This window comes from Microcaecilia unicolor, chromosome 2 (assembly GCF_901765095.1).
Source record: "Microcaecilia unicolor chromosome 2, aMicUni1.1, whole genome shotgun sequence".
Classification (NCBI taxonomy): domain Eukaryota; kingdom Metazoa; phylum Chordata; class Amphibia; order Gymnophiona; family Siphonopidae; genus Microcaecilia; species Microcaecilia unicolor.
Window position 1 is genome coordinate 136,673,385 of NC_044032.1, and position 22,634 is coordinate 136,696,018.

Here is a 22,634-nt window from a genome sequence, read left to right on the forward strand (position 1 = left end):
AAAATTTCTTGTGGTCTCACTAATGGCTGAATTGCAGAACCACAAAGAGCAATTTCATCCTTAGTATACACTTTAGAAATAACTTCCTCTGTTGCTTCCTCCAACGCCACATCTAAAGAATGCTGGATCCCTTTGAAAAAGGGCTGTGGGGTTGAACCTACTGCAGCAATCTTTCTCAGTGCTTCTGAAGATGAAGTATGCTTCCCCTTCAAATCTTCAAGTGAAGTCTTGGTACATTAGCTTCATCTGGTTGTGGGAGTGGAGGTGTTGCTGGCTCTGTCGGGTAAGCGACGACATGCTTTCCAATCCGGGACTCTTTCTAGTCTCGGAAGCAGAAGCGCCCCATATCGTGGAAGAAACCGCGAAGGCTGTTATAGAAGTCTGATGAATATGAGGAGTTTCTGGCTTTGGAAGGGGAAGTCCCTTTAGTTTTCCCTTCCTTTTCTGTATGCTCAAACAGGAATGAGAGGTAATGTTCAATAATTAGAAAACTCAGTATGAGAGCATTCTTAACATTCAACCTGTATCACCGCCATCTTGGATCCCCCTTAGTGTATCTACTTTTCATGTGTTACTTCTCAAAAAGAAACAATGACAGTTGGTTTTTTTTCCACACTTTTACAGAGTATATGTACTAAAAGCTGAGCAATTGGGCAAACTGTTTGAAAATTACCATCAATATGAATAGAAGAGGAAGAATTTTTAAAATGAAGTGAAAATATTTGATATTTTAATGCTTGGGTTATATTATTCTTTGAAAGATGAAGGAGTTAAGTCAGTCATTGATCATTTTTCCAAAGTGACTGCACATTATAGCAACTCATGGAGTCAATGGAAGAGAAATGAACTAAACTGAAAACTTGCAAAGGGCAAGTATAAAAATGAGATTGGTTGATATCTTTATCTTACCAAATCTTCGTTGCTTCGTTTTGCTTTATATGTTGTCCATGACTTCCCATCATTGCTAAAGGCAATTTTGTATGATTTTATATATTCTGGGCTTCCGATTCTCTTTGCTCCTTGAGTTAAGACTCCAGTGACTCTCATTTTTCTTTGAAGGTTTATCTGAAATAAGAATGCAATATCGTTAGAAGCCTAATAGACATATAGGACCATATTTTCCAAAATATAGTTGAGCCTACATAATTAAATTAGGCACTTGTGTGCATAAATCTCAAAGTTTTGTGCACAGCAAATGTTCGGATATGGAATTTAGAATATTTGTTTGTTACTTGCAAAGTTTAGCTACATAGTCAAAGAGTTATAGAGGGTGTTGCAAAGCTATGTTTTCAACACAGATGGAACTTTCAAACAGTTGTTTGCTGATTTTATGTTTTCTTTGGCATTTTGTCCCTAGAATTCTTTTGTTAGGTACCAAGTGCACATTCACATTTATGTAAAAAATGTTTCTCTGTAATCAATTTGTACACAGGATAACATTCAAAAGAGCTAGGCACTTAACTTACAGTGCTAGTACCTAGACCTCACTAAAGGCTTCTTTTACAAAACCACGCTAGTGATTCCTGCGTGGCAAATGAAAGAAAGCCCATAGGAAATGAATGGGATTCCTCTCATTTGCCGCACTGGGAATCGATAGCGCGGCTTTGTAAAAGAGGTCCTAAGTGAAAATGTCTACACCATGCGCTTATCCTGAACATACCCCAGCACGTTTTCTATAGCACCTCTTTTGCTGCTCAAGGAAGCAGAAGTTAACAACATATTTGGCAGTAGACCAATACAAAAAATGTATACTTCATGTATAACTTTCTGTATCCTTCCAAGAATTTAAATGGAAAGACTAATCGAAGGTGAAAGATTCAAACCCTAACGTTCTGACAAAAACCTGATGACGATATATAGAACAAGGATTATACAATATTAAAGCCATCATTTGCAGTACGTGTTAATGAGAGTAGTTACTGAGGTGCAATAAAAGTTAGCCTTTCACTGAATCTTAGTTTACCATGAGTGTCACTAACCTGCTCAGTGCTGCACCTTAAATATTGTATGTTGTACATAACCCCTGCAAGCTGTGTTAGTCGTCTTGCCCGGGAGCACTGGGCCACTAAGATGTGGCCCAAAGCTTCCAAATGCCATCCAGAGGAGCTGGCGCAAGAAAAGAGAAGCTGCTCACCCTCCCTCTTTCTTCCAGAGATACTCTAAACCCCCATCTCCCCAGCCTCTGAAGACACATTAATCAATACTGCTAAATCTCACCTTCCTGTCCCCACCCTCTATAGGCTTCCTACCCTTAGGGCCTACCGTAAGGCATTCCTTATAGTCTAAGGTAGGCCAGCCAGGAATGATTCCCAGTTGCTCCTGCATGTGCTGATGCCAGGTTAAAAATGGTGCTAACTCGAGCAGGACTCTTTAAGTACTACAGCTAGGAAAGTAGCTTCCATAGGGGTCGGTACTGGGGCTGATTCTGTTTAATATATTTACAAGAGACATTGCTGAAGGTTAAAAGGAAACATTTGCCTCTTTGTGGATGACACAAAGATAGCCAATAGAGTAGATGCCCTAGATGGAGTAGAAACCATGAGCAAAGATCTCCAAAAATTAGAAGAATAGTCAAAGGTCTGGCAATTAAAATTTAATGTGAGAAGTGCAAAGTGATGCACTTGGGGTTCATAAAAACCGAAGGATATATATATATATATATATATATATATATATATATATATATATGAAATAGGAGTAGATAGATTGACAAGCGCAGCTCAGGAGAAGGGGTGATGGTGTCCGAGGATCTCAAGGTGAAGAAACAATGTGACAAAGCAGTGGCCAAGGCTGGAAGGATGCTAGGCAGTATAGAGAGGGGTATAATCAGCAAAAGGAAGGAGGTGTTGATGTGCCCGTACAAGTCATTGGTGAAACCCCACTTGGAGTACTGTGTTCAGTTTTGGAGGCCATATCTTTCTTAGGGCGTAAAAAGACTTGAAGCGGTTCAGAGAAAAGTATCGACAATGGTATGGGGTTTTTGTCACAAGATGTATGAGGAGAGACTCGAGGACCTGAACATGTATATCCTGGAGGAAAGCAGAGGCAAGGGTGATATTATACAGACATTCAAATATTTGAAATCTACAAACAATTTCCAGAGATGAGAAGGCAGTAGAACTAGCGGACATGAAGTTAGATTGCAGTGGGGCCGACTCAGGAATAACGTCAGGAAATACTTTTGCAAGTAGAGGGTGGTAGATGCCTGTAATATCCCCCTGTAGTGGAGATGAAAACATTAATGGAATTCAAATATGCATTTTATAAACAGAAAAGGATCATGTATGGAAGGCATGGAACCAAACAATTTTAGTGGTGATTAGATGGAAACACCAGTAATTGAGGAGCAAAGCCAGTACTGAGCAGACTTCTATGGTCTGTGCTCTGATCATGGCTAGACAGATTTGGATGGGCTGGAGTGGGGTTTCAATGACAGCTTCAGTAGTTGGAGACCAAGGCCAGTGCCAGGCAGACTTCTATGGTCTGTGCTCTGAAAATGGCAAGGACAAATCAAGATTGAGTATGCATATGTACTTTAATTTACTGTGACAGTTATATTCTACATATACCTCATGAGTTCAATGTGACTTACAAACCACATCAAAATAATACAGTACCATAAATATACAGTACATCGTCAAAATAATACAGAAAATAACGAAATGAACCATTCTGCAGCTTTCAACTTCAGCAACCAATCAAATTAGGTTACCAAAAATTTCCTAAACAAGTAGGTTTTCGATATTTTGTGGAAGATTAAAATTACGCTGAATCCGTATTTCAGCTGGTAATGAATTCCACTATTTAGTTGCTTGATAAGAAAAACACGAAAAATTTACAGACTTTAAAAATCTTCTTACATGATGGATAATGTAACGGTAAAAAATCTCTGGCTGCAACCGAAGCATTGCATATTGGTAAATCAATCATGCCCTGCATATAATTTGCCAACATGCCATATACTATTCAAAATAATAGCACACAAAGTTTAAAACCAGAGTGCACTTCTACTGGCAGTGAATACAACTCTAACATAATTAGTGTAACTCGTTCATATTTAGACATTCCATAGATTAGTCAAGCTGTATTTTGGGCTGATGTGGTTTATACAATATTTCTGCTTTACAACCCACATATATAACATTACAATAATTTTTCTTTGACAAAACCAATGGTTGAACAATCAATTGTAATATCCCTGAGGAAAAATAAGCTTGAGTGTTTCACAACTTCCACAAAATTTTAAAAGTCTTAGGGCCTTTTTTACCAAGCCATACTAGCGATTTCTGCGCAGCAATGCCGATGAAGTCCATTTAAAGTGAATGGGCTTTGTCGGCACTGCCGCACCGGGAATTGCTAGAACGGTTTAGTAAAAGGGGCTCTTTGACAATATTTTGCACTTGAGAATCAAATGTAAGATAATTATCTAGAATCACTCCTAAAATCCTCAAGCTCTTCTCCACCTTATAAGTCACTTCATCAATTGCAAAACTGTAAGTAATAATTGGTCTGAAAGGGCTACTTTCTACCAAAAATGTTTTTTTTCTCTATTAAGCTTCAATTTGAAAATATTAGCTCATTACTGTAAAATATCCAGACCTTTTTTTAATGTCCCTCAAGATCTCTTTGATACCACCATCAAAAGAAATAAAAATGGTGAAATCATCAGCATAAACTACTTTACTACTACTACTTATCATTTCTATAGTGCTACTATGCATACGAAGCGCTGTACATTTGAACATGAAGAGACAGTCCCTGCTCGACAGAGCTTACAAACAGGACAAATAAGAGATAAGGGAATTACTAAGGTGTGAATGATAAAATATGGGTACTGAACAAGGAAGGGTTAGGAGTTAACAGCAGCATCAAAAAGGTGGGCTTTTAGCCTAGATTTGAAGACGGCCAGAGATGGAGCTTGATGTACCGGCTCCGGAAGTCTATTCCAGGCATATGGTGCAGCAAGATAAAAGGAATGGAGTCTGGAGTTAGCAGTGGAGGAGAAGGGTGCAGGAAACCACAATCATCCAATTTCCTCCCTAGAAACAGCATCACTATATTAAATAATATATGTGAAATCAGTCAATTAAGACTACTAATCCAGTCTCATGGCATCAGCTCATAGTCTTATGCTGATGACTTTTTTCTTATTTATTATACCAATTGCTTATCCATCAGCTTACAATTGCTTCAAGCTTGTTTAGAAGAAGTTGCAGCATAGTTAGACGAAAACTGATTGATACTGAATTACAAGAAAATGGTTGCATCATGGATCATTGGTTCAATCATAAAGAAGGTCATAACTCCAGAAGTAGAAGAAACCAGCAAGCCATTATGAAGATCATGGCTCCTTGATCCTGCTTGAGTTTTAGCAAAGTCTTCCCCACTAGAGATATTGGAGGATATGTGTTCAGAAGACCTTCCCCCAGGGGAGGAGGAAGGCATCTGACACTAGTCTGCTATGTGATATAAGCCTGGAGTAGAACTAAGGGACTTTGTTCATGAGATGAGTGGCAAAGAGATACATTGAAAGGGTACCTCATGCTCATAACTTCTTGCCAGCAATATCCATTTATAGAAGCCACCCTGCTCAGCCTGTCCACCAGACTGTTGTCTTTTCCCTACCAGATATGTGGCTCTGAGCAACATGCCATGGTTGGAGGCCCAGTGCCACATCCTGACTGCTTCCTGACACAAGAGGTATGATTCCATGCCTCCCTGCTTGTTGACATAGTACATCACAATTTGTTTGTCCATCTGGATAAGTATAACTTGGTGCAGCAGTTGATCTCTGAAATATTTAGATAGTTCCAAATGGCCCTGAGTTCTGGGAGAATGATGCAAATCTGAGGCTCTTGAGCAGACCACAGATACTAAGTGTGAGGCCCTTCTATGTGAGCTACCCATCCCAGATTGGCTGCATCTATTGTCAGCTTCCATTCTGGAGGAAGAATTTGAAATGGGAGTCTGATGATCAGATTAGGCCGAATTGACTACCACAAAACTGACTCCGTGATTTTCTGGTGCGAGAAGATGAAATTGACTAGGTTTCCTAAGGCCTGACTCCACTGGGAAGCTAAAGGCCACTGGGCCTCTCTCAAAGGGAGACATGTCATAGGAGTGACATGTACCATGGAGGCCATGTGGTCTAACAGCCTCAACATTTTCCGAAGTATGACCTGCTGGCTCTGGCGGACCGGGAGTAGATTGGACTTTGGGTAGTTAACAATGAAACCTAATAGCTCCAACACCTAAATGGTTCTCTGCACTGATTCTTGGGCACATTTTTTGGATATGCTCTTCTCCAGCTGATTATTCAGGTAGGAAAACATAAGACCTTCCAGTCTGCATAATAATGCTGCAACTACAGCAAGGCATTTGGTGAAGACTTGGGCAGTGGACACAAGACCAAAAGGCAGGTCATGATAACGGTACTTGTGTTTCTCTACTCAAAATCTGAAAACTTCCTATGACTGGGATGCATCTGTATTTGGGTGTAAGCATCCTTTAAATCTAGAGAGCATAGCTGATCATTTTCCTGAATCATGGGATGAAGGGTGCCCAGGGAAACCATTCTTTGATGAGATAGGGTCCTTAGGATTAGGATGGGATGAAATCTCCATGATTTCTTGGTGATGAGAAAGTACTTTGAATAAAACCCTTTCCTTTCTTCCCCTGGTAGCATGGACTTGACCCATGGGCAGGTAGAACATAAGAATAGCCTTACTGGGTCAGACCAATGGTCCATTTAGTCCAGTATCCTGCTTTCAATAGTGGCCAATCCAGGCCACAAGTACCTGGCAGACTCTCAAACATTAAATAATGTAGAAAGGGGAGAAATATAAAAAGGAGCAGACCTTGGTAACCCAAAGGTACACCAAAACAAGAAAATTTGTATCAACAAAGTAACTATAGTCAAGAAGGACTCAGCGGCATCAGATTTATGTGCAAAACCCTATGAGATCTCTTCTGGCGCACAACTATTGTTTTCTATCTATTAACTAATTCCTAATCCATGACAGAAGATTGCCTCCTATCCAAAGGCTTTTTAATTTTCTCAAGGATTTCTCAGGAGGGACTTTGTCAAAAGCTTTTTGAAAATCTAGATACACTACATCAACAGGCTCACCTTTATCCACCTGTTTATTTATGTCTTCAAAGAAATGAAGAGAGTTCCTCTGCAAGCTGACCTATTGCTGAGAGTCAAATTTGGATACTCTCGGTGGGTAATTTGGAGGAAGTCCTCGCCAATTGAGGGTGTAACCCTTCCCTTCCCAGACTATTTGGAGAACCCACCGGTTGGAAGTTACAAGGGGCCATTTTGCTTGAAAAAGAATTCAGCCTCCCTCCCACTGGTAGGTCATCCAGCACAGTCATTTTTACTGTGACTATGCTCTTCTAGAGCCAATCAAAAGCTTGTCCCTTGTGTTGACTGAGGAGCTGGTTAGACTTTCTAGGCCCACTGCTGTCAAGGACAAGAGCTGAGGCCTTTGAGAATAGTAGGCTCTCTTCTGGCTACCACCCTAGAACCTCTGAGAAGTGGAGGCTGCATACAGAGTGGGCCGAGAGGACTCCATGGTGTCAGTTCTTTTCTTGATAAGTTCAGAGATCTCTTTTGCTTGTCCACCAAAAGTTTATTACCTCAGCAAGGAACAGCTGTTTCGCCTGAATCACCAACTCTAGGCCTAAAACACGCATCTAGGCGAGTCTGTATGTTCTACTTCCTAAAGCGGAGACCCTGGATACCACATCATAGGTTGCCTGGACTAAGTGCTTTTGACAGTCTGTCTACTTGGCTACTATCCCACAGAGTTCCACAGCCTTCTCCAGAGGCAGAGTGTCAGCAAACTCCGCTACACTGTGCACTGTTTTGCATACAGATGCTCATGTAGAACTTGTAGGACTCTGTGCAGGACACAAGCATAGAGCCTTGATAAACCTTTTTCCCCAAATATTCCAAAGTTCTAGCCTCCTGTCCTGGGGTTCCTGAGGCATGGGTTCTTGAACTTTGGCCTTTTTGAAGGTGGATTTGACCACCATGGAATAGTGAGGAGGAAGATGCTGCTTCTTGAATTTGGGAGCCTGTTGGACTCTGTTCAAAGAGTCTGTCTTCCTTGACACAGGCTACACAGAGACAGTGGTCACCCAATTCCTCTTCTCTGCCACTCAAAGGATGCTATACACAGGTACTATCACAGCTTCCTTAGAAGGATTCTCATAATCAAGGACATCTACCATCTCAGCCCTGGGCTTGTCTTCAACCTCTAAATGGGATAGCCATCTTCCTCAAAAAAACTGACAAAGGAGAACTCCTCTGGGAAGACTTTCTCATTTCCTGATGTGGATAAGGGTCTGATGGAAGACCAAGGGAACCCTCCTCTGAGAAGTCTTCTGGTTCAATGTCAGACACCCAAGAGCGATCCAACGCAGATTCAGTGAAATACTCTTCACAAGAAGGCTGAGATAATGTCTGCCTTGGTCTATGGACTCATGACCAGACTGAGCAATAGCACAGAGGTACAGGCCTTTCCCTAGACATTTAGGGAACTTCCTCTTCCAACTGACTGATACCAATACCGGTGCCTGGGGATACACTTATATCAATGAACGGGTAAAAGACACAGCATAAGCCTCCAGATCAGCTGGGGTGGAGCCATGTCTGGCATTTATGCCCTTGAGGCCTCGGCATCATGCCAAACCAAGAACCACTCCAGCTGTTCCTGAAATAGGTAAAGGCGGGGCCAGTGTTAGTGTCGGGGCATCCTGTGAGGATGATGGAGCTGAATTTGAAGGCTGGTCCCAGTGTTGACGAGATTGGAGCATCAGCACTGACTTCATGGCCAGGGAGCGGTCCTCTCAGCACAGACACTTCTCAGGTATTGGTGATGCTGGTGCCCTGGAGTTCCTGGTACCATGCTTCAAGATGGTCCAAAATTGGTGTTCCTTCTACTTTGCTTGATGCACAACATTGGAGTCTCTTGGTGCCGACAAGGATGATGTTGAGTCCTCAGTATCAGATCTGATGAAGCCCAGTCCATTAGGGTTCTATTGATGCTCAATGCTAAGACAGGTAGAGATCTCATTTATGTCAGTGTGCAATCAGTGTCTGATGTAGTTCCACAATCCACGATTAGATCATGCCATAAATTCACAACCAATCCAGCAATCCTTGCTGACGACTAATGATTCATCCAAAAACACAACATCCAGTAGGTGCCCTGCTTTATGAGCAGATCCAGACACAATTTGAATTGAATTTAAATATGATAAAATCTGAAAAAAATAAATCAAAGATTGTTGGGACTAAAGTATTATTTATGTACAAATTTAAATTCCCCAACAAAATACAGCACAAGTTGTCATTTGAGGTCTACAAAATCTTGAGTGGTGTAGAACAGGTAAAAATGAATCAACTTGTTATAATGTCAAAAAGTACAAAGACTAGGAGACACTCAATGAAGTTACATAGAAATACATTTAAAACAAATCGGAGGAAGTATGTTTTCACTCAATGAAATAGGCAGAGGATGTGGTAACTGTGGTTAGTGTATCTAGGTTTAAAAATGGTTTGGACAAGTTCCTGGAGGAAAAGTCCATAGTCTGTTATTGAGATAGATATGGGGATACCACTTCTTGCCCTGGGATTGGTAGCAAGGAATGTTGCTACTATTTCGGTTTCTGCCAGGTACTTGTAACCTGGATTGGCCACTGTTGGAAACAGATACTGGTCTGGATAGACCATTGGTCTGATCCAGTATGGTTATTCTTATGTTCAATAAATGTCTCAAATAATGGGGAGAAGTCAGAATATAGCAGACTAGAAGGACAACAACTAAACTGAGAGGGAACGTGAAGGAATCTAGAATTAACATTTCATAAAGAGAACCCTAATCTGAGTTGGTTTCCAACACAGAAAATAGTTTTTATAAATCAAAAATTCCCTACACCACATTTCCTAGAATGTGGCTTTGATATAGCCAAATGAGTAGAGGGACATAACTGATTAATCAATATTATAGAGACCTTTTACTAAAGGGCATTAAGCCCTATCATGTTAAAGAAAAAAGAAAAAAGTCTTATTGTAGAGCAACCTTTTAAAAAAGCACTTAGCACATGGTAAAGTCCAATGTTAAAATGTGTTAGGCCCATTTTTTTAATGCATTTTAGTAAAAGGTCCCAAATGTCTCTCTTTGTTAATCATGATTCAGGAATAAAGAGAATATCAGCCTGTCAACAACAACAACAAAAAAAATCAGACACAACTAAAATCTTGCTTCTAACTGATCTAGCTTGTCCAACATATGGCTTGTGGGCCAGAACCTGGCTTGCCAAATGCTGCTATCCAGCCTGCACCTTGCTGGCTTCAACTGTATCAAAACCACACAACTCTGGCTTCCTTACTTCAAAAAGAAAACTCCACAAATTTCTAGATGTTTCATGAGTATGTCCTTTCTATTGACTCAGGCTTCACTATGAGCCCTGTTTACTAAGCCGTGCCAGCGTTATTAGCACACACTAAATGCCCATATGTTCCTGTGAGCGAACTAGCATTTAGCGCATGCTAAAAACGCTAACGCACCCTTAGACTGGAGGGTAGCCAATGTTACTCCGATTTTTAAGAAGGGTTCCAGAGGAGATCCGGGAAATTATAGACCGGTGAGTCTGACGTCGGTGCCGGGCAAGATGGTGGAGGCAATTATTAAGAATAAAATTGCAGAGCATATACAAAAACATGGACTGATGAGACAAAGTCAGCACGGATTTAGTGAAGGGAAGTCTTGCCTCACCAATCTAATGCATTTTTTTGAGGGGGTAAGCAAACATGTGGACAATGGGGAGCCGGTTGATATTGTATATCTGGATTTTCAGAAGGCGTTTGACAAAGTGCCGCACGAAAGACTCCTGAAGAAATTGCAGAGTCATGGAATCGGAGGTAGGGTATTATTATGGATTAAGAACTGGTTGAAAGATAGGAAGCAGAGAGTAGGATTGCGTGGCCAGTATTCTCAGTGGAGGAGGGTAGTTAGTGGGGTCCCGCAGGGGTCTGTGCTGGGTCCGTTGCTTTTTAATGTATTTATAAATGACCTAGAGATGGGAATAACTAGTGAGGTAATTAAATTCGCCGATGACACAAAATTATTCAGGGTCGTCAAGTCGCAGGAGGAATGTGAACGATTACAGGAGGACCTTGCAAGACTGGGAGAATGGGCGTGCAAGTGGCAGATGAAGTTCAATGTTGACAAGTGCAAAGTGATGCATGTGGGTAAGAGGAACCCGAATTATAGCTACGTCTTGCAAGGTTCCGCGTTAGGAGTTACGGATCAAGAAAGGGATCTGGGTGTCGTCGTCGATGATACGCTGAAACCTTCTGCTCAGTGTGCTGCTGCGGCTAGGAAAGCGAATAGAATGTTGGGTGTTATTAGGAAGGGTATGGAGTCCAGGTGTGCGGATGTTATAATGCCGTTGTATCGCTCCATGGTGCGACCGCACCTGGAGTATTGTGTTCAGTACTGGTCTCCGTATCTCAAAAAAGATATAGTAGAATTGGAAAAGGTACAGCGAAGGGCGACGAAAATGATAGTGGGGATGGGACGACTTTCCTATGAAGAGAGGCTGAGAAGGCTAGGGCTTTTCAGCTTGGAGAAGAGACGGCTGAGGGGAGATATGATAGAAGTGTATAAAATAATGAGTGGAATGGATCGGGTGGATGTGAAGCGACTGTTCACGCTATCCAAAAATACTAGGACTAGAGGGCATGAGTTGAAGCTACAGTGTGGTAAATTTAAAACGAATCGGAGAAAAATTTTCTTCACCCAACGTGTAATTAGACTCTGGAATTCGTTGCCGGAGAACGTGGTACGGGCGGTTAGCTTGACGGAGTTTAAAAAGGGGTTAGATAGATTCCTAAAGGACAAGTCCATAGACCGCTATTAAATGGACTTGGAAAAATTCCGCATTTTTAGGTATAACTTGTCTGGAATGTTTTTACGTTTGGGGAGCGTGCCAGGTGCCCTTGACCTGGATTGGCCACTGTCGGTGACAGGATGCTGGGCTAGATGGACCTTTGGTCTTTCCCAGTATGGCACTACTTATGTACTTATGCTGCTTAGTAAATAGGATCCTATGCTATTTGCAAGCTGCAGAAGGGTTAAGCTAAAAAAATATATTTGGATTCATCTTTCAAATATTTAGCCACTAATGTTTGGAATGAGCTGCCAAATTCTGTAAGATCGACATTGTCTTATCTTTTATTTAGGAAATGCCTGGAAGCTTATATGTTTTCAGCAGTTGGTATTGATTAATTTCAGTATGATTTTTTTGTCTGCTAATTTAGGTCTGATTTCTGTCTGCTATGTTTTTCTGCTTTTTTATGTAATGTAATTCCACCTGACTAGGGTGCTTCTTTTCCTTAATTGTAATTCTCAGTGAATCCAAATGCAGATTGTAAAAAACTGGCTTTATTAATTCTTGAAGTGCATTTCTCTAGTTTGGCCAGCAGGTAGTGCATGTTATGTTTTAAGCTGTTACAAAGAACTGACATTTCCCTTCTTTAGTTAACATAGATAAAGGAAATGCCGATAGTAATGTAACCAACCTTTTTTTTTTTTTTCATTTGTTGTTGACTGGGCTCTAATTGGCCCTGGAGCTCTTTTAATTTCTATTGTACTGGCTTTTGCCCCAGTTTCAGCCTGGGAGGAGAGAGAGGGAGAGAGAGAGGGAGAGGGAGAGGGAGAGAGGGAGAGAGATGAGCTCTTTAGTTATATTTGTTAGCTGGTGAATAGCTAAATACCCTGATCTTCCTGTGTACTTTATGGGAAGTAAATAAATGCATAGTTAGTCTTATAATTGATCCATATTTTAGTTGTCTGTTACTGTTTGCGTGATTGCACTATTTTGTTCCATTGTTCAACAATAAACAATAATTAGTTTATTGCCTCTGTCTAGACTGATAAAGAATCCTGGTGGTTTGTGTGTTGGGTCTGTGAGTGCTTTCTGGGAACTGTGGGACCACTGGGAGTGTGGCCCCAGTAACCTAGAAATCACTGGGGATACGTTGAGCATAGGAGACTCACCCAGAGGTGGTTTTGACTCAGTCGGTGGGAGGCGAGATCTAGTGTACAGCACAAGCAGCAGGAGCAGGCAGACCCGAGGCGGGTGACTAGGTGTTTCTTGACATAGATATTGCGGATTATAAATCACCCATAGCATAGCTTTTCTTGCCTGAGGTCTAAGGTTCTTGCAATGGGGGATATCCTTTTGAGACAACCCTGCAATATCAGGGCAATGAATTTGTTTTTTTGCTTATTTATGTGTTTGATTCTGCACATTTGGAGAAAACTTTTGCTGAGATGTTAAGGGATATATAGGGCAGATTATTCTAGTTATAATTATCATAGCTGATTTATTTCAAGAAACTTGTATGGTCTGGAAGTTCTCTCTTGATTGCTTTGTTTTGTTATTATGTTGTCCTTCTCCTTTAGATGTGGGCTACTCTGTCTCACAACTGTTTTCTCGTCTCTTTTGTGGTTTTCCTTATAATATTGTGGTGGTAATGCCCATTTACTTTTGTCATGGGCTTGAAAAGTATATTTCAAAAACGTCAACAACAAAAAAAATCAAAAGCAATAACTACAACATGTATGGAAACTGTATACATACAAGTACATACTAACACATGCATAATATTTCTCGGAATTCTACAGCTTAATAGTATGATACTAAAATGTTCTGCTGCACTTCTCATAATATCTACAGCTGTCACTTGCTTATGCTATCAAGAAGCTCCTCTAAAGTCAACCAAATGTGCACTAACTTTATTATAATTAGATGGAATGACATAATTATTACTGATCAAATAGAGATGCCATCTAATTTTAAATAAATACTAAGTGCCCTTTACTTATCTTTTAACATCAACACAAGTTTTAAGGCTCCCTAAATAACTGTCTGGTAAAACTGCATTTTTAATCTTAGCACCAATGAAAATTGTAATTTCCCACAAGGGATCACTTAAAAGGGATCATTAGACTAAGCAGTAAATTAATGCATCCGCTATGTGTCCTTGGGGACAGCAGCTTGCATTTAGATTGAAGATTTGATTGTCCCAGAATATCCTCCATCTAGAAGAAGTACAAAATTGATCTTATTACTTAGAAATAATTCAGCTCACTAATTAGTTGAGAAACCATGTACAGTTGTTTCTAAAAACAAAAAAAATATGCTACATTGTTTGTAAACTAACATATTTTAGTCCTAATCCGTTTTATCTTCTATTTCCTTCATACCACATTCTTAAAATAATCTAACCAGGTGTTTAAGGTATTAGGTACTAATGTGTGATATCACTAATGCATACTAAATATATCTTGATGTGTGTTAATGTTTTAGTTAACATTCATTAGTGAGCTACTCCAATTTTATACTAATATGGACTTTACAAGCCTAATGTGGAAAACATATATATGAGCAGTGTAGTATATAAACAAGGAATAAGCAGCTCATGAATAAAGATGAGCTCACACAAATCACTAATAGCATTAATCTGTTGTGGTTAACACAGCCCCCCCCCCCCCCCCCCCCAAAAAAAAAGAAGCTACTTCTTTCATTACAGCTTCTGCCTTGGTCCAGACTGAATGCTTGGTCCAAGGCAAGATTCTGGGCTTCATGTGATAAAAATATGCACATTGAATCCCTCATAAAAGAAGTGCAAGAACTAAGAGCAATGGCAAGACTAAGAAACATCTGGGACAACTGGAAATTCATTCTGAAGATGCATGTTGAAACATTGGGGATCTTCAACAAAGGGAGAGAAGATCTTGTGCAGAAAGAGGACAGCTGGACATAGGTCCTGGAAAATCAACCCCCCCCCCCCCCCCAATTCTATCTTCTGTTGAACTGAAGAATTGGTTTGCAGACCTAGGGCAGAAGAGCTGAAAACATCTCGAGAACAGGAGGAAACAATGATCAAAAATCCCAAAGTCACTGGATCGGTGGCCAATAAGAAGTGAATGGCAGTGGTTGTCAGTGATTCTCTTCTGAAGGGTACTGAGGCACCCATCTGCCGTCTAGACGTGATGCACAGGGAGGTGAAATTTTATGGCTGCAGTAAAAATGTCCTTAGTGCATGGTAAAGACCTACATAAGGGCGCATTAAGGCCTAGTATCAGTGTATCTTACATTTAGGCACTTGAAGAGTGCAGGAGTAGCCTAATGGTTAGAGCAGCAGGCTGAGAACCAGGGGAGCCTACCCAAATTCCATTGCAATATCCTGTGTTCTTGGGCAAGTCACTTAACCCTCCTTTGCTCCAGGTACAAACTCAAATTGTGACCCCCCTCCAGGGACAAAAAATACCTATTGTACCTAAAATTGATTTTGGGCTTGCAAGCAGAATATAAGAAACTAAATAAATAAATGAGACAAGGGTGCACGTAACTTAAGAGTATTCTGTAAATTATGGCTGGATCACTGTACCTCTAAGCTGTGGGGGAATCCTCCAACTGAATTGCTGCCAGTGGGGGGTGCTGCTTCAATATTTTGTTTCAGTTGCTAGTGACAGGCAGGTTCCTTGGAGTCCTGCAGAATTTGCATGTCCCTCAGTATCGAAAATGTGTTAGTGAAACAGCATCCTCTGCTGGCAGGACCATAGGTGGAGGACTCTCGTTCAGCTTAGAGGGAACAGTGGCCTGGATTCTATAAATTGCAAAAAAAAAATGGATGTTGAAAAAGATGGCTGCTAAATACAATTCAACAAAGGGTGTGTTCCCTTTATATAATTGTTCTTAGTGCCGATTCCACGCCCAAACATCAAGCGCCAGATTTACGCCTGATGAAACCAGGTGTACATGCTGCCACCCAAGTTAGGCACAATGAGTCAGTATTTTATAACTATGAGTATAACTTTTCTGATATGACCATGGCCATGTCCCCTTTGAGATATGCACTATGGGAGTTAGGTGCACTGTCTTATAGAATTGTATGCAGCCAATTCTGAGTTACCACCCAGCTACCACGTAGCCTGTGTGGTAATTTAATTTTTGTCTTGCGTCTGATATGCGCGTCTGAAAATATATATATTTTTTTCTGTCGCACGGGTGGTAATCGGGTTGGGGACCCCTGCCAGCCAAACCAGGGGCCTGGACAAAATTTGCGGGGTCCCAGGCCCCTGTGGCCCCCCCATAGCTACGCACCTGCATAGGATGAAGGTGAAAGAGGAAAGACTCAGAAGTAACCTAAGGAAATACATCTTCATGGAAAGGGTGGTGAATTTGTTGAACAGGCTCCCGGTAGAGGTGGTGGAGATAAAGACTGTATCTGAATTCAAGAAATCTTGGGACAAGTACATAGGATCTGCAAGGGAGAAGAAGATGCCATGGATGGGCAGACTGGATAGGCCATAAGGCTTTTATCTGCCTTCATTTTTTTCTCTGTTTCTAAGAGGTAGATTAGGTGGGGCATATTTGATATGACGTCTAAATCTGACTTTGGACATTTCACAAATAATGTCCACAAATCAAGTAGCAAACATGACCATTTTTGAAACTGCACAATGTCTGTCTTTTTTTAAAATGGTCATTTCACAGACATTGCTGTGCTTAACATATTTATCATTTTGGACTATTTTGGGGAAAAAAATAAAAGTCCAAGTGAAAAATGCACAAAATCAAGCCATTGGGATGTAGAAGGAGCCAGCATTTTTAGTAGACTGGTCACACAGACATCCTAGGGGAACAGTGGGGCACCCTAGGGTGTACTGCAGTGAGCTTCACATAAAAGGTTCCAAGTGCACATCTGACCCTTACCCCCTTTTATTGTATGGTGAGCCCTCCAAAACCCACCAAAAACATACTGTACCCAACTATAGACCACTGCAATAGCCCTTATGACTGCAGGTGTCATCTATATATGGGTACAGCAGGTTTTTAGTGGGTTTTACGGGGCTCAAACTTTCCACCACAAGTGTAACAGTTAAAGTGGATCATGGGTCTGAATCCCGTTCACCACAGTGCACTGCACTGACCACTAAGCTACTCCAGGGACCTGCTTGCTGCTCCAATGGGACTGGCTGTTAACATCTGAAGCTGTCATAGAGGCTGGTATGTACTGTTTCATTCAGATTTTTTTTTTTTGGGGGGGGGTAGATGGGAGGGGGTCAGTAACCACTGGGGGAGTAAGGGGGTCATTCATTTATTTCTCCAGTGGTCGTCTGCTCATTTATGGCACAATTTTGTAACTGTCATTATAAAAAAAGGTCTATACCAAAACGTTCAAATTTTAGCCACAGGTGTTATTGCTTTGTTCCATTATTACTGAAAAAGTCCAAGTGTTAGGAATGCCCAGATCCCACCCATATCCCATCCCAAGATGCCCCCAACACACCCCTTTGTGATTTGAATGCACTTCTGACAGACATCATAGAAGAACTTAAAAATATGTTTTGAAAATACCGATTTGGAAGTTTTTGTGAGAAAATGTTCAAAAGCCAACTTATGCCACTTTCTGGACTTTTGTTCACTTTCAAAAATGAGCCCCTAGGTGAACCATGCAGGTCTTTATATGCCTTCATTTACTATTTTCTAAAGGCTGTATATTAACACATGCAACTGTAGTTTTCAGGCTCTGATAGTGCCTGTGTGTTAAATAAACTGAGAATGCACAGTTCTCTTTCCTTCATGACTCAGTCTTCTTGTCACAAAGTTATAAAAAAATTAAGCCTGGCATGCAGGGCTGGTTTTCAGTGTTGACAGCAAAATCAAGGGAACATCTCAATTCCAAAAGAAGGCCCTTTCAGAAGAGGAAATTGGATCAATCATCATTGTTTCTTGGGTCTGTCAAAAAGGGGAATGACTGGCATCAGAAGGTGCCTTAGCCAGACTTGACACCTACCCATTTGTGTCATTTAAGGAAATCTGCCAGCCTTGAGTCAGGAGGATATTAGGATCCAACCTTCACCTCCTCTAAAACTATAGCATAATTCTGGTTGCAGCAAGGGCACACTGACAGCTATTCATGATGAAGCCTCAGAAGTAGAGCTGTCCTTGAATAAACTAACCAGAGCAATAACAGTAATAAATGATCTTATGTCATTCTAGTGAGTTCAAGGTGACCGGCATTGGCATGTTACTCTCCCTCCCCTTCACATCATGACATTCAGAAGTCTCCGTCAAAGAAGAACGTGGACCACAGATGGAAAGGCTGGAATGGGATGTCCACTCTCATTTGGGAAGAGACTGCCTTTTGGAAATCCAACCAAGTTCTTACTCAGGGGTTCTTTTACTAAGGTGCACTGAAAAGTGGCCTGCGCTGGCATAGATGTGTGTATTGGACACATGCAGGTCCATTTTTCAGTGCACCTGCAAAAAAGGCCTTTTTTTGGGGGGGGGGGGGGGGCAAAAATGGATGGGCAGCAAAATAAAAATTGGCATGCATCCATTTGGGGCCTGAGAACTTACCACCACCCATTGACTTAGCGGTAAGGTCTCACGTGTTAAACAGGCAGTAATCATCAGCATACATACACTGCCTAGCACCACGCGGTAGAAAATATAAAAAGGTTTCTGCCATGTGAATCGGATGCACGTAAAACATGGAATTACTCCTCCGGGGCTTGTGGTAGTTCCTACATGCCTTAGTAAAAGGGCCCCTTATAACAGCAGCTATCGCAGCCTTGTTTCCACTACAACACAACTCCTTCAGACTTTTAATACAATCGGACACCATGCAGAGAACAGGATTACTATATAGCCTTTATGAACAAACCTTTAGTCACTGTGAGTAGACGCTGGACTAGGGAGGGGTTTACTCTTATGGGAATATATATATATATATATATATATATATATATATATATATATATATATATAAATTTAAGTATAATTTTTCAAAGAGAAACTACGAATACCACACACTTGATGTAAATGTGTATACATAGATTTCCTGGGAGATCTTCAAAACTCAAGTAAAGTCTGCAAAGTGAAACATATATGCACACTTTTTACTTATTTATTTAAAAATACTTTAAGGGCCCTGTTTACTAAGCTGTGCTGTAGGCGTGCTAACTTTTTAGCGCACTCTAAAAATTAGCGCTAACGGTAGACACACCCATAAGAATATAATGGGTATCTCTCTATCGTTAGCACATGCTAAAAAGTTAGCACACCTACAGCACAGCTTAGTAAACAGGGCCCCCAGTTTGCCAACACTGCAAGGTCATTCACAGCAGATTACAACACACCACAACATAATCATTCAGATTCAGAAAACACAACAACACAGGCAATTGGAAAAAAGTCAATATTTAGCTGGTGGCAGTCAGTAGCTCATGAGAGAATCCTGCGAAAATTTTAGATAGCATGGGATAGGAAGCAATATTCTATTGTGGATTGGAAACTAGCTAAAAGATAGAAGACAGAAAGTAGGGTTAAATGCCCATTTCTCTCAACAGATAAAGGTGAGTAGTGGAATGCCACAAAGATCTGTTTTGGGAACAGTTCTTTCTAACATATTTATGTTTAAATCTTTTTATTATGAAGCAGTGACAAAACTTTACCAGACATTATCCACATACAAACACCTCCAATGATCCAATTATGTCTGTCTAGAAACAATGTACAATTTTCTCCCAACCCCCACCCTCTCCCCCCTCCCCAAACCCCTCTCCCTCCCCCCTCCCCCAAGAAATACCCCCCCCCCCACATTACCCCCCCTTTCCCACCCACAACACAAAATAACACTCATAGTCTATCCTACATTCCTATGACACTGTCAATTCAGGAGTCTACTGCGTGCTAGGGGTTGCAGTGTGTCCCAAAAGCTCGCCCATGTTTTTTGGAGCGCCCGACCCTCTTTAGAGTCCAGATCCTGAACTCCACGCCTCTCCAGCTTCAGCAGTTCTATCATTTATAAATAATCTTGAAAGGGGAACAACAGGTGAAATGATTAAGGGGCCCTTTTACTAATCTGCAGGAAAAATGGCTTTAGTGTACCCTTATGTAGGTATTTTGTTTTCTGTGCATTAAGGCTATTTTTACTGCAGCAATAAAATGGCTGATTTTCCATTTATTCAATTAATGGCCATGCACTAATGGCAACATTAGTGCATGGCCATTGAAAAAAAAAATGAGCGTGTGAGCCCTTACTGCCATCCATTTTGTAGGTAGTAAGGGCTCATGTGCAAATCTTGCGTTGATCAGTTAGCATGTGTTAATAGTTCATAGTTTATTTAGATTTGCTTTACTGCCAAGCCTAACTGGCAGATCTAGGCAGTGTACAATAAAATCAAAGATATCAGAAATCAGAAGAGAACTATTTTATAGGAAAGTAACCAGCTGTGTTTCGCTGTAGTTCAGGCATCTGCGTCTGGCGAGTCAGGGTGGGGAGCAGACTTAGTGGCTCCTGCCCCAAATTAGCCAAATCTAAAGAATGATGAAATATTGTTTTAAATTTCTGCTCTCCTGATGATGCCTGAACTACGGTGAAACATAGCGCTGTGTTGGGAGCAGGATCCTGGTTGGAAGCAATAGAAAATTTTTCTTTGATCACCACTCACACAAGAGTCTCAGCATCACCTAAGCAACACCAATTGGAGAACTTAGCCTGCTGCATAATCATCTTGACCACACCGCAGAAAGATAAGTACATTTAACATCTAAACGAAGCACATTCAATATCTAAGGAATTTATACCAGCAATGACTTTGTATGATGGCTATTTTTAATAATTTTATTTAGAGACCGTTAAAGCTGGGTTTTGATATATATACAGTGGTGGAAATAAGTATTTGATCCCTTGCTGATTTTGTAAGTTTGCCCACTGACAAAGACATGAGCAGCCCATAATTGAAGGGTAGGTTATTGGTAACAGTGAGAGATAGCACATCACAAATTAAATCCGGAAAATCACATTGTGGAAAGTATATGAATTTATTTGCATTCTGCAGAGGGAAATAAGTATTTAATCCCTCTGGCAAACAAGACCTAATACTTGGTGGCAAAACCCTTGTTGGCAAGCACAGCGGTCAGACGTCTTCTGTAGTTGATGATGAGGTTTGCACACATGTCAGGAGGAATTTTGGTCCACTCCTCTTTGCAGATCATCTCTAAATCATTAAGAGTTCTGGGCTGTCGCTTGGCAACTCGCAGCTTCAGCTCCCTCCATAAGTTTTCAATGGGATTAAGGTCTGGTGACTGGCTAGGCCACTCCATGACCCTAATGTGCTTCTTCCTGAGCCACTCCTTTGTTGCCTTGGCTGTATGTTTTGGGTCATTGTCGTACTGGAAGACCCAGCCACGACCCATTTTTAAGGCCCTGGCGGAGGGAAGGAGGTTGTCACTCAGAATTGTACGGTACATGGCCCCATCCATTCTCCCATTGATGCGGTGAAGTAGTCCTGTGCCCTTAGCAGAGAAACACCCCCAAAACATAACATTTCCACCTCCATGCTTGACAGTGGGGACGGTGTTCTTTGGGTCATAGGCAGCATTTCTCTTCCTCCAAACACGGCGAGTTGAGTTCATGCCAAAGAGCTCAATTTTTGTCTCATCTGACCACAGCACCTTCTCCCAATCACTCTCGGCATCATCCAGGTGTTCACTGGCAAACTTCAGACGGGCCGTCACATGTGCCTTCCGGAGCAGGGGGACCTTGCGGGCACTGCAGGATTGCAATCCGTTATGTCGTAATGTGTTACCAATGGTTTTCGTGGTGACAGTGGTCCCAGCTGCCTTGAGATCATTGACAAGTTCCCCCTTGTAGTTGTAGGCTGATTTCTAACCTTCCTCATGATCAAGGATACCCCACGAGGTGAGATTTTGCGTGGAGCCCCAGATCTTTGTCGATTGACAGTCATTTTGTACTTCTTCCATTTTCTTACTATGGCACCAACAGTTGTCTCCTTCTCGCCCAGCGTCTTACTGATGGTTTTGTAGCCCATTCCAGCCTTGTGCAGGTGTATGATCTTGTCCCTGACATCCTTTTTCAGCTCCTTGCTCTTGGCCATTTTGTAGAGGTTAGAGTCTGACTGATTCACTGAGTCTGTGGACAGGTGTCTTTCATACAGGTGACCATTGCCGACAGCTGTCTGTCATGCAGGTAACGAGTTGATTTGGAGCATCTACCTGGTCTGTAGGGGCCAGATCTCTTACTGGTTGGTGGGGGATCAAATACTTATTTCCCTCTGCAGAATGCAAATAAATTCATATACTTTCCACAATGTGATTTTCCGGATTTAATTTGTGATGTGCTATCTCTCACTGTTACCAATAACCTACCCTTCAATTATGGGCTGCTCATGTCTTTGTCAGTGGGCAAACTTACAAAATCAGCAAGGGATCAAATACTTATTTCCCCCACTGTATATATATATATATATATATATATATATATATATATATATATATTTTTTTTTTTTTTTTTTACTACTTCACTGTTTGGTTTAGTCTCATTTTTATGAGGTTGGCAGTGGGCCCTTGTTGCAGTGATGGTAGCGAATAAGGGCCCTGTTTACTAAGCTGTGCTGTAGGCACGCTAGCATTTTTAGCATGTGCTAATGTTAGAGATGCCCATATATTCCTATGGGTGTCTCTAGCATTAGTGCATGCTGATTTTTAGCGCACACTAAAAATGCTAAAGCACCTTA

At 41.2% G+C, this 22,634-nt stretch overlaps 1 protein-coding gene across 1 annotated transcript in view; it reads right to left on the reverse strand.

Annotated features, from left to right (window-relative positions):
- Positions 1–22,634, reverse strand: part of EDIL3 (EGF like repeats and discoidin domains 3) — a 346,239-nt gene that overhangs the window by 97,079 nt on the left and 226,526 nt on the right. Inside the window, exon 5 of the mRNA XM_030193358.1 lies at positions 910–1,065. Coding sequence (XP_030049218.1) covers positions 910–1,065 — 156 coding nt within the window. The remainder of the gene's footprint in view (positions 1–909; positions 1,066–22,634) is intronic.